The 12,378-nt window shown below is 44.1% G+C and overlaps 1 protein-coding gene across 1 annotated transcript in view; it reads right to left on the bottom strand.

Annotated features, from left to right (window-relative positions):
* LOC147712900 (glutathione S-transferase Mu 1-like) overlaps positions 1-8,911 on the bottom strand; it is a 123,606-nt gene extending 114,695 nt beyond the window's left edge. The window contains exon 1 of the mRNA XM_086923577.1: positions 8,639-8,911. Within this exon, the coding sequence (XP_086779703.1) occupies positions 8,639-8,674 (36 nt within the window). The 5' untranslated portion in view covers positions 8,675-8,911. The remainder of the gene's footprint in view (positions 1-8,638) is intronic.
* Positions 8,912-12,378: the final 3,467 nt, after the last annotated feature.

Raw genomic sequence — 12,378 nt, 5'->3', positions numbered from 1 at the left:
CTGAGACTGTTGAGCAGACTAATTTGTATGCTGAACAGTATTTGAGGGACAACAGTGACAGACTTAAGCCCCATTCTAGAGATACCCGGTGGATTCCCACATATCTTGACAAGATGACGTTTTTGGGTTTGACCTTTTTGATGGGTTCGATAAGGAAGCCGTCCATGGCTTTATATTGGTCTACCAGTCCATTGATGCCAAGGGCCATATTTCCACCAATTAGGAGTCGTGATTGGTATTTACTTGTGCTTCAGATGCTGCATTTTATTGATAATGCTTCGGTGTTGCCACAAGATCACCCCGACTGTGAATGTCTTTAAGATTCGGCCTGTACTTGATCACTTTGTAGATTGATTTTCAGACATCTATACTCCAGGGAAAGAAATAGCTATTGATGAGTCTTTGCTCCTGTTCAAGGGTTGTTTGGTTTTTACACAGTACATTCCTAGCAAGAGGGTAGGTTATGGAATTAAGATGCATGTTGTCTGAGAGTAGGACAGGATATATCTAATGTCAGGGTATACACTGGGAGGGATTCCACTACTGTCCTCCCTGGTTGCCCGTCCACTTTAGGAGTTTCAGAGAAAATTGGGGGAACTTGCTAGAGGACTTTAACAAAGGTCACCATTTGTACCTAGATGAACTATTTTACAGCAGTGTAGAAGTTAAGGAATTGTTCATAGGGTTGTGTTCAAGAGTGTTCTCCAGCATCAAATATGACTTTTGTTCAGTTTCAAGAGTCTGTGCTAGGCAGCCTTGTTGTAGTGGAACAGGAAAGTGTTCCCAGAGATGGAAGGGTGGAGGATGTGGCTAGATTGAAAGATAGCCACTTTTCGGATTTAATTCCTCCCACGCTAAGATTACTTTTTTTTTTTTTCTTGTTACGGCCAGGACGCCCCATCCCCAACCACCCAATGTATAGCTTACCAAGATCCATTATTGGATTCATACCCATTTCTACCATTAACTAGGAGGAGGTTGATAGCACAAAAAATATTTGCAAAAATAGGCTATGTCCAAGTAAAATGCCAAAACAGTATATTAAAAAAAATAAGTGGTTTTCTGATAAGTCTGTCAGTCCCTGAAAGCTGGGAAGATGGTGATTTCAGCACCATACACCCTTTGCTGATACCATTTGCACTCCCCTCCTCCCCCCCCCCATTTTTGTTAAACAAAAAAATGTAGCTGTTTTTTGGCTAATTTCTGGGTCCCCCCCAGAGGAATCAACAAACCCCTGGTACCTTTAAAATCTCCATGATGTTTAAAGAAAAGAACGCAAATTTGGTGTGGATACCATATGTGGTCAAAACGTTACAGGGGCCTAAGCGCGAACTACCCCAAAACAGGCTTAGCACAGGGCGCTCGAGGGAGGTCTAGCAGTGAAGGGGTTAACTAATTGCTGCTTGGAAAAGGAGGATTATTTTTCTTTTACTAGAGTTAGCCCATTTAACAAAAACCTCTATCTTAATATGTCAGTTATTTTCCTCTAACAACATTTATATAAAGAGCCTGTAAATTACTATTACATATATATTTCTAAATATAACAGCAATTACAAAAGCAAATGCAGTTAAATAGGAGCAAAATAAACCAAAATACTTTACTTTGTAAAGTGCAAGTGACACATTTGCAGAAACTATTTTAGAAACATTATGGTCTGTACACTATATAGTTTTATCAGTAAAGCTGCAAGTCAATGGAAAAGTTTGTGGCCATTTCAATATGAGAGTAGGCTACCACATTATGCTTTAATTATGTATTTATCAAGAGTAATAGTTTTTAAACGCGATTTGAGAAACATTCCTGCCTCCACCCTGATGAAAATTCTGTTAATGAACTAAGAGGCAAGTCGGGGTCATGTTTATCCTATATGTGTGTAGATTTAAGTTTCGTCGATCTCATCAAATCAATGAGTTTTTTCTGTACAGCAGACATGCTGAACTTGCACATTTAAAGTTGCGGTCATATGTGATCATTAAGACAATGGTGGCTCAATTAAATTAAATTATTTGCCCACAATCACATCATTTGAAACTAGTTTGTAGGTCAAGAGCATTACAAATAGGTACAGTAGATTAAAGTTACTAAACCTGTAGGTGTAGTAACATTTTTGATTTCGAGGTCTGTAAACCATCAGTAGGATTACTGATGCCATTCTTGACTAGATCCAGTAGTTTGTTCTCTTTTTTAGGTCTCGCCTACGCAGCGCACATGCGCTGCTTAGGAAACACACCTCTTGAGATAGCTTCAGATTGTCCAGGCAAAAACGTGCACGCCTTGCATTGCTTTCAATGTAACTTGTGCACGTTTTGGCGATTTCCTTGCGGGAGCGCGCAGTGCCATGTTCGCACGCTCCCGCAAGGGAAACGCTGCCTGCTCTCGGCCGCAGCCCCCCCCACCCACTTGCACGAGGCGCGCGCTTTTACAGGTGGGTAGTTTTAAATCAATTGGCAAATACTTGTTGCAGATAGTTGTATTGGAGACTGTGGAATGCCAATGAAAAAAATATGTATTGTACTTCTCTTCTGGGCACAGAAAGAGAACACGAACTAGGCAGGAAACTGAAACTGGCCAACCAAAAACAACTATTCAGGCTCTAGGCTGTGATCAGCCAAATCGGGAGGTGGATTACATTACGTATATGAGTTGTACTTGGTTTCCTAGTGGAAGTGCAGTGCACTGCTGCACCCCTCTCGCTGGGAGCTGTTTGGTCCAGTCACGCTCTCTGGTTTTCGTTTTGTTGGGACATCTTGTGTGTGTTGTGAGCATCCAGTCTCAGGCAGGGAGCAGAGTGGGGTGGGGTGGGGTGGGGTGGGGTAGGGTGAGCTGGTGCTCATCAGCACTGGTCGCGTGGCTCCTTTGTGTACAGCAGCTGCTGCTGAATGCAGGGGCAAATCCTTTGGCACTCCGTAAAAATAAATTTCAAGGTAGAGACATCCAGGTGGACTTCTCGCTTCCGAGTTTCCTGTGCGTGTTAATGCGCCCCTTAGGCTCTGCACCCCGATGCTGGGCTCAGCAACTTGAACTGTGAATGCATTACCGTAATGCACACATCTCCATGTGCCCCTCAGAAAATTAGAAGCCTGGGCCTAGCTCGCCGATGCTAAAGCCCGGCCCTGCCTGTAACATATGTGGAGGGCAATGCCTATGCGTCATAGCAGTGCACAGAAAGTGCTCTACAGCTCACTTAGATCAACACTGAGCAGGGGAGGTTTTACCCGGTATCACGTGTAATAGTTTGCTCTAAACCTTACTTAGCTGTCACTAACCTATTTTGCCAAGAAGGCATTAAACAATTACACTGACAGACAACCTGTTTGGTGCGTTCTAACTCAAACCACACTGATTTGCCATGAGCCACAATTATGCTTGCTCGAATTGCTTTTTTTCATCCACATGTTTTGAAACTCCACAACCTGGCTTGTCAACACTTGTGGATAATGGTTATGACTGACACATTGCCTTCCCGCAATTCTCAACCACTCCCCCAACACACAGATAGTATTTTATAAGTGTGGTGTCTAATGGGTAGCAACATGATCCAGCGTGCCGTAGTAAAATTATAGTTTAAGTATAAAGCTATAATTAATATGATTATTTTTTAGGACACCCAGTATTTGTTTGTTCACTGGCAACTATGGGTTTCATCACTCTACAGATGACACTATAAAAACACTGTCTCCCTGGACTCCTTAGTGGTGTAGAAGTAAATCTATACACCATTTTAATGCTTTAGAGTTTTTCAAATCAAGTGGTCTGTGATTTTTAACATGCTTGTTAATATTCGGTTCTGGTTGCCGCTTGCACGTTTTCTGAAGCTGCTCTTTCCCTTGCTTTTCACGCCTCCCTATCCTTTCGACTGAACTTGTGACTGTGCGGTCATTGGCTACTTCGAATGTCTCTCCTCGCAGAGGTTAGGTGCTTTAGGAAAGTTTAACGCGGCTGTTTGAAAGCGGATCATTTGCAGCTTCTACAGTGTGAAGGCAGCTGGGATTTTCAGGTAAAGGATAATGTATATCTTTCAGCATGAAGGATAATGGCAGCCAGTACAGTGCTTTAGAGCCACTAGTGCAGGGAATTACAGGTAGTGGGTCTTTTGCAAAGATTAGAAAGTGCTGGATGCACCCTGTCTGCCTGCTCAAAGAGCCAGTTATGTGTGATTGCTTCCTGTGGTGGTGTCTGCCCTTCACATTTACTGTGTTGCTGGGTACTTCCTCATGGCCTAGGCGATGCTGCTGCTTTGTGATCCGAACCATGGTCTCAAGAGATGGTTTCTCGCAATACAAAAAGTAATGTCCCCCCCATCCATATGAAGTCCATTGTAATATTAAATATTGTTCAAACCAGTTCAATGAAGTTGGCATACAACTACTCTACCCATAATGCATTTGGTTGCCAGGATTGGGGTCCATGATAAACTTGAATTATTACGTGGTACATTAATCCGAGCAGGTCACTAGTTAATAATCGCCGCTTTGTCACATCAGTCTGCTGATTATTAAAGCAGAGACCATACCTTAAGGGCAGCTTTCCATGCCATAAATGTGGATAAGGTAAGAGTGCACTGGGCTGTATTCAGTGTGTGAGGGAAATTATCCTTCTCCTGAATGAATGATCCAAAATGAAATTGTATATTTTATGTTCACTGTGCAATATGTACGTTTGTGATGTTCCTGTACAATGTAGTGTTAGTTTTATAAACGCTGACCACCAAAATATCGGGAAAGGGAGACAGGATTTCAACATTAACAACCTCCATGTTGCCTCATACAGATGCACATGCTGTCAAATTAAGAAAGGCCGAGTAGAGGAGGAGTAAAGCCTGTGGGATCGTAGCAAGGACGTCTTGGCGAGAGGTGTGGTGGCCCGGCATGAACCCGGTTGCACAATACGGACTCCAAAACACATAGGAGCATTGCTAATAACAGGGGTTCAGCAGATCAAAGTACACTTATTGTTGAACGAGATAAAAGGCAACAGACCTTTTAATTACATCACGAGATGTGCATGGAGAGCATCAAAGGTCTCGCCACAAATACATTAAACAGTTCATATCAGCATAAGAAAGGCGAACAGATTAAAAGGGACCCGACAACCTCTGCCCATGCTAAAGGCAAACACGAATGGGCTATGGAAGGAGCAGCCTTCAAAGACTTTTACAACAACGTAATGCATTCTGGGAGTTGTGGTCTTGGTTTTGATATCCAAAAGGAGAGACCACTATTGGAACATAGTACCCCTGTCCCTCAATCCTACGCTCTCTTCCTTTTCTTGGGGTGTCTTCTGCGTGCACAGGCTCTCCCCTTTTTGAGTTTGTCGCCTCTACTCCTTCTTTCTCACACTTTCTGCTCATGTGTCTGTAGTTCATTCAGAATATATGATGTCAGACCGCAGACAAACATCCCGCACACCATCACACCGCAAATTTGATCCCGCAAGTACTATTAGTCCGCAAATAAAGAGAACGAATACTTTTAAAACGAATATGCCTTTAACACGCATGCCTTTACAACGAAAAGACATGCATATTAAAGGTATACTCGTTGTCATAGTAGTTAAGGTAAGTAAGAGTACCCTACCCAACCCTACACTACACTGTAGTGTAGTACCCCTGCACCACCCACCCTTGACACACAGTCCTTTTCCTACATTTACACAACCCAGCACGACCCCCCAACACTACCATAAAGCACTTTACTTCCCTACACATACACTACCTTAATACACTACCCCCAGCATGACCCTACACAAACACTACAATACTACCCTAAACCACTACACCCCAGCATGACCCTGCACTACCCTAAAACACTACACCCCAGCATGACCCTACACTACAACAATACCCAAAACCCTATAACACTTCCCCCAGCATGACCCTACACTACAACAATACCCAAAATAATAAATAAATGCACATGCGTTTTGAAGAAAGGCGGCATGATGGTATGCGAGGTCAATGTCCTTGCGGGTAAATGGTATGCAGCCTGAAAGTCCCCGGGATAATGGCTGCTAACGGTTCATTCAGCACTTCCTAAACAGTCTACCTATCCCTTGCTGACTTCCTGTCTATCTATTCTGTGCAACTCTCATCTGCCCGCCATGCCGCATAATTCCACTAAACAAATCCACACCACACGATTCCAACCCACATAATTCTACTCCAAAGCACACCACACGGGTAAAAGACATGGTCATATACAGCACCAATGGCTCTAACTCTTGCAAATGTGAGACCGATTGGCATTGCCAATGCTGGTTTGGTCGACTAGGGCGTCTCAGACGCCACCGCAAGTGCACAACATGGAAGGCTGCCATTACAGCCTTTCCGTGCTTATACTGAGCCTGACCCCAGTGCAAGTTAAGGGAGGCCCATCCAGTGGCAGAATGACAATGGGCTGCTCCATATATTACAGCATGACGGGTCCCTGCCCCTTGGCTCCCTCCATGGGAGTCAGGGGCCACAAGGAGCTATTGAAGGTAAGCTGTTAGCACTTGCCTTGCAGGGGAGAGGAGTGGAGGGGGTTGGGGGGAGGGTAAAAGAGGTGATGGGGAGGGAGCTCCTCTTACTCTCCCTCCCCTCCATGGAAGAGCAACAAATGAATGACCTTCTCTAATGTTAGATGGTGCTCAAGTAAAGCGCCCCAATGCCTCTGGCCCACGTTTGTGCTATATAAACCTGCAAGTATGCAAGGAAAGAGAGACTTAAATGTATACACTAGCAACATTCCCTTTGTCGGAAAGTTCATGTGATGCTACTGCAAGAGAAGAGAAAACTACACAGCTGCACCTAAGCACTGAAAGGCCTCTCTGAAGTACTGATTTATCTCGATCATGGTGAATGTAAAAGGCAGTCTATGTGTACGCCATGCCCTGTTTCCTGGAGGAAATTAATTTAAAAAAAAAATCCACAGCAAACATGAAAAAAAAGCAATTAAAGTGGAGTTCCTAGCAGTTTTGATAATTGTGCTTCTACAAAGCACCTTTTTCTTTAATTTAAATGTTAATATCCTGTTTAAGTACTGGCCCTATAATCTTTTAAATATTTCTGTTACAACAAATATTTGCCATTATTTAGCTCCATTACCCTAGCCAAGCAGTGTATTGCTAAAGATTGCTATCCGCGAAGGTTGACACTTTTTTGGGCTGCCCGGGCCCAATTGTGGCCTCAATTCAACCCTGCGCCTGCTGAAACCCCTGCAGCCTTGCTATTCAGCCCCCTTTCTGTTGCTCATTACAGTACTTGGCTGCGGACAGGTACGGAGGTGAACCCCATGTCCAGGCGTTGTTAACCTGTGTGTGTATAAGAGACACAATGAAGTAACACTAATGAAATGTGCTGTATAATTTGCCTTTTCTTGCCACACAATTTACTCCGCTCTGCTGCACAATTCGGTCCTCTCCTGCCGCACAATCTGGTTGCCCTGGTTATAGACGAGCAATAGCTCTCTCCTCTTCAAAGACGGCAGACCAAGTATAAAATGTCAAGATCACATTAAAAGAATTGCAGACATTCTGAGAAGGGGAGGTTTCGTTTCATACTTCCCAACAAACTACATTATACCTACCCGGGAGGGTAAAATGTAGCTCCTTCGACTAGAGACGGGATTACATTCTCTGCAGAGGATACATATGAGGAAACGCTCGTTTAATAGACGCATTTTATTCGCACCATGGCCACTGTCTTTGTACAGCTCTGATTCCACCAGTGCTCAAGGACCGGTCCAGCACCAAGAGCACAGATCCACGCACAGGATGACATGAAAAATGAAACCAGCCTACTTAAAAAGCAGGAAACCGTATCCTCTGGGGGAAAACAATGCAACCAGAGATCAATTTAACGCTGGATGGGGTTTGCCTGTGGCCGTGGGTGGCACACGGATGGTAATAAGTGGCTAGAGAAAAGTGAAGTGTATGAAGTGCCGGAGTTCATGGAAGAGCAATGTATGCATGCGATTTGATATAGCGCGGACTTTACCCAAAGGTGTCAGAGCGCTTTACAATAGAATCAAGTGCGTTACATGAGGAGAGTTACAAACTAACACGTTTCAGAAAAATTAAAATGAAATAAGGGTGGCAATCACAGCAAACAAGCAAATCAAAAAAACAATGGGATTGGGTTGGCACAGGCATAGAAAACAAATTTACAACACTGGAATGCTTGCTTCACTAGGGGCGCTGTCGAGCCCAAGGACTGAACACCGGCCCTGTGTAGAGCGAATGCAGTCTCAGGAGAGGGCTTGCAGGGCTCGCGGGGGAGGACTCCCGCCAAGAGATAGCATGTCAGGGGCACGCCAAGGCCCAATGCTCAGGTGCAGCCCCGACGATCTGCGGGGGGCTCGTGCAACACAACGACTGCTACACGAAGAAATCAAGGCAATCCGGGGACTTGGTTATAACTAACGTGGACTATGTCCGTAAACAGTAATTCACCTCCTTGCAGTTCTCCGCTCTGGGTCGACCTACTATTCTGCCTTAACCCCAACCCCCTCCGTCCTCCGCCGCCCCGGGGAGGCCACGACCAATCTTTATCAACGCTTTCCTCTTCTCCCATGACATACTTTCCCTCCGCCACCCACCTGCCGCTCTCACGCAAGGCTCGCTCTCAATCGCCAAACTCCATAAGCCTCCAACTTACCCCCCGGATGTCCCAGTATCCAAGGATCATAGTCATTGCGCCGATGGGTTGACTGAATATCGGGGTTCTAGCGCCTAGGGGTGGCAGATGTCCTAAGAACGTCGTCGTCGAGGCGTGATTTTATATAGTGCTTGAGCGGGAGCACGTGAACACCCGAGGGAGGCGCAACAAGTATTGGCAGCGAAACCCGTATGACAGCTTTTTTTTTTACACTTTAGTCAGAACTCGCGTGGAGGGACGTACTGGGGAGAAGAATAAAGATTGCTGGGTGTGGTGAGGGCGGTGCCGCGAGGGGCGGAGGGAGGGGGCCTGGGGGAAGCGGGGATAGAAGCGGACTAGAGGCCCAGTGAAGGACGTATCAGCGCTGGGGAAGTCATGAAGGACAGGTCGGGAAATATTATGTGAAGTCTGACAAAATAGTTTAGTAATCCGACCAGTTAATATTTAGGATGCAAGGATACATCGTTCACAGCTTTACAATCATGTAATCAGAAGTGAACAAGCAATAGGTAAGGTCACACATTTACGAAACTCTCGTAAATGCGAGACCTATTGCATTGTAAATGCTTGTTTGTCAAAGCACCCATGCGGCGCTTTCACTTTAATGTCGGCCGCGCCCCTTTCTTTAGACGAGCCGCTCTAAAGAAATTGGCGTGGCAGACATTAAAGTGAAAGCGCGGCATGGGGCGCTTTTTATTTTTTATTTTTAAAGCATTTGTTTTTCTAGTTGATAAACAAATATATATATTTTTGGTCAAGTTGACAAACACATTTTTCGTTGTAAAAGTGGCATGTTGGCTATGTCCATTTCTATAGCTAAGGCTCGGGTAAAGGAAGGTGCCTGGCTGATACTACAGTGAAAGTGCTGCATGGGGTGCTTACATTTTATTTAGAAAAAATGTTTATTAAATAAAATAACGGGACTACTCTATTGAAAGCGGACCATGCTGGAAACATAAATAAAGGCATATGGCCATTGCAGGAAAGCACGTCATGTCTGGAGTAGGACAAAATAATGAAATAAAATAGTTCTCACAGGCTAAATAAACATACAGTGTAACCAGTGCTTTAAATGGGAAAAAATAAGTGCAGGTACTCATTAAAATGAGCTAAATGTGTAGTGAGGGGGAGGGGCTAAAGGCAAGACAGATGATCCTTCATGACTTCTATATTAGTTGCAGCACACAACAAAACACATGAGAAATGTGTTTATATAAACAAAGCAAGTTAACTCATTTCACAAAATGAAAGAGGTCTATAATATGGTAGCATTTTTCTTTTTTTTTTGCAATTTATTTATTTATTTATAAAGTTTTATATAGCGCGAACTTGATCCCGAAGGATATCAGAGCGCTTTACAATTTGAGGCAAAGGTAACACATCAGAACATTAGTCTAACATGGGGAATCTAATGGGCACTGAACATATTCTCATCACAGGTCCAAGCTTGCCTTATGGTATCCACTCTGTCACCAGCAGCAAAATATATAATACAATTTAACTTCAACAGTGTTTGAAACAACTGAATATTTGAATTGAGGACTGGAAATGTTCCCTGGCGATACATCAGGTGTTATATTGTCAGCATTCATTTTTATTAATCAGCGATAGAATAATAGTTAGTGCGATTCATGTAACCACCTCAGCACAGCGCATTGACATATATTATAGGTGAGGCATGCATGTATCTACTTTGCTTACTGAACTTTTCATGCTGGTATCCCTATCAAAAAACTTAAAAACAACAAAAAAGGGAGTATGCATTACATTTTACATATAAAAAAATGTAAGTACACAACATGGATGCAAACAATATTTCCCCATTGATAGCGAGATGCACCTTCTTAATGCCATACTGTTAATTGCTGTTGTTGGGCATAAAACTATATATTTTTCAGCACGTGAGTAGGAAGAAACTGAAAATACCCCCACTTCGAACCAAAGCTCTTATGGCACAAAGCAAATGAAGCAAATCATCATGACCCTCCCCAAAAGATATCTCTTGTCTGTTCCATAGATCTATCCATTCATCCTTTCAGCCTACCATTTACCTGCTGATGTCCACCATTTAACCTTAACATTCTGTCGTCTATTCACAGTGGCGGCTGGTGACATTTGAAAGCAGTGAGGCGTAAAAGTTTGATCTGAGTGCTCGGTGGCGAGTGAGCCTAGCAAGTGAGTCTGACTGCTATAAGGTGGGTTTGTGGGGTCCTTCTCGCCATTTTTGTAATCACACTGACTATCCCCAGAGCTCAACTAACCCAACCAATACATACCTTCACACTACAGGCATACCAACACAGGCCCAAGTGATGGAGGAAGGCCATAATTCCCAGGGCCCAACTGGGCGTTGACCAAGCAAAACACAAGAAAATGAAGCACATTACAGCATCCACTGACCACATTTACTGAGGGATCCACCTGCTGGCGGATCTCTGCAGTAGGAAGACCCATAAAGAACCCCTAATGACTGGCACATGATCAACTGAACACATTTACATGGGTTTTGGATGAGGGCGCATGACACGCTACCCTATGAAGCTTCAATCTTATAGATTCCAACAACAACCTGCAGATAACGTTGTACATAATGCACTCCGTACCCATTGATTACAGCTGCCGTGGGAGATGCTGTGCTGTGTAATGTCTAAAGTTACATGGAATGCACGTGTATGCACACGTCCACTTTCTGCGTGGTTTGCATGAGACAACTGCACTTCAAAGTCTTTCCTCATTATAATTGTTTATAACTGTGAAAGTCTTTTTTTTTCATTAGGATGACCACGTCATGCAGAGGGGTACAAAAAACGCTTTTATTGCTCCTAACTAGCATCCCTGGCAGAGTGCCTTTAGTAAAAGTAGGTGGCGAACTACAAGCACCTTGCTCTGGAACAAATGACGCACTATTTACACAGACATGTCTTTTCAAGAAACTGAAGAGTTTATTTTCCTGCTTTTCCGAGGTTGGGTCCAAAGACTGCCTGAAACTGACATCTGAATGACATAGAAATCAGGCGGCAGGGCTACCGATCTTCCATGCTACCACTTTTGCTTCAATAACCGCCTCCCTATCTCTCTGCCCATCTTAACTCAATTAATGACGGTGATTGGCGCGCTAAAATGTTTAGTTTAGTGCGTGGCTGCGTGCTGATATAAACCAATTTCAGTTTTCTGGTGTGAGGAGCGCGGTGAAAGGCAACCAAACAATATTTTCTTGACCCAAGACATGCGCTACTAAAACAGTGCCTTAATTTCCCTCCTATTTGTTTACGTTCCAATAATGCGAGATAGGCAGTGGAATAAAAGCACACAAAAACTGACCAGTTCTTCATACACTCAGCCCTAGTTCAAAGCAGGTTAAATAATCGCAAACCCTTGTTCATAAACGGTAAAACGGATCCGATTTTACAAATATAAATAAGTTAAGTACACTTACCTTGTTACCGTCCAGCAGAGACTTCGTCCCGATTCCCGCCGTCCTCACTTTCAATTCCTTCAGGCAGCACCAGCACGTCATCAGGAAGGCGGCGCAGCAGGCAGCCTCCCTCTCCACTGCCGCGTTCTTGATTGGTGCGGCCGGCTGCCCCAGGTACGTCATTTTCTCTCTGTATGCTGCTGCTGCAGCATACAGAGAGAACAGGGAGAGTTACTCGAGGGCAGGGGGGAGTGGCTTGGGGGAGTGGCTTTCCCACTGTTGGTAATACTGTATGTTTGGGCGGCCTCAGGCTGCCCATACAGTA

Source organism: Lissotriton vulgaris, chromosome 5, assembly GCF_964263255.1.
Source record: "Lissotriton vulgaris chromosome 5, aLisVul1.2, whole genome shotgun sequence".
Classification (NCBI taxonomy): domain Eukaryota; kingdom Metazoa; phylum Chordata; class Amphibia; order Caudata; family Salamandridae; genus Lissotriton; species Lissotriton vulgaris.
Note: the sequence above shows the minus strand (reverse complement) of the source record. Positions and strands in the feature narration are given on the sequence as shown.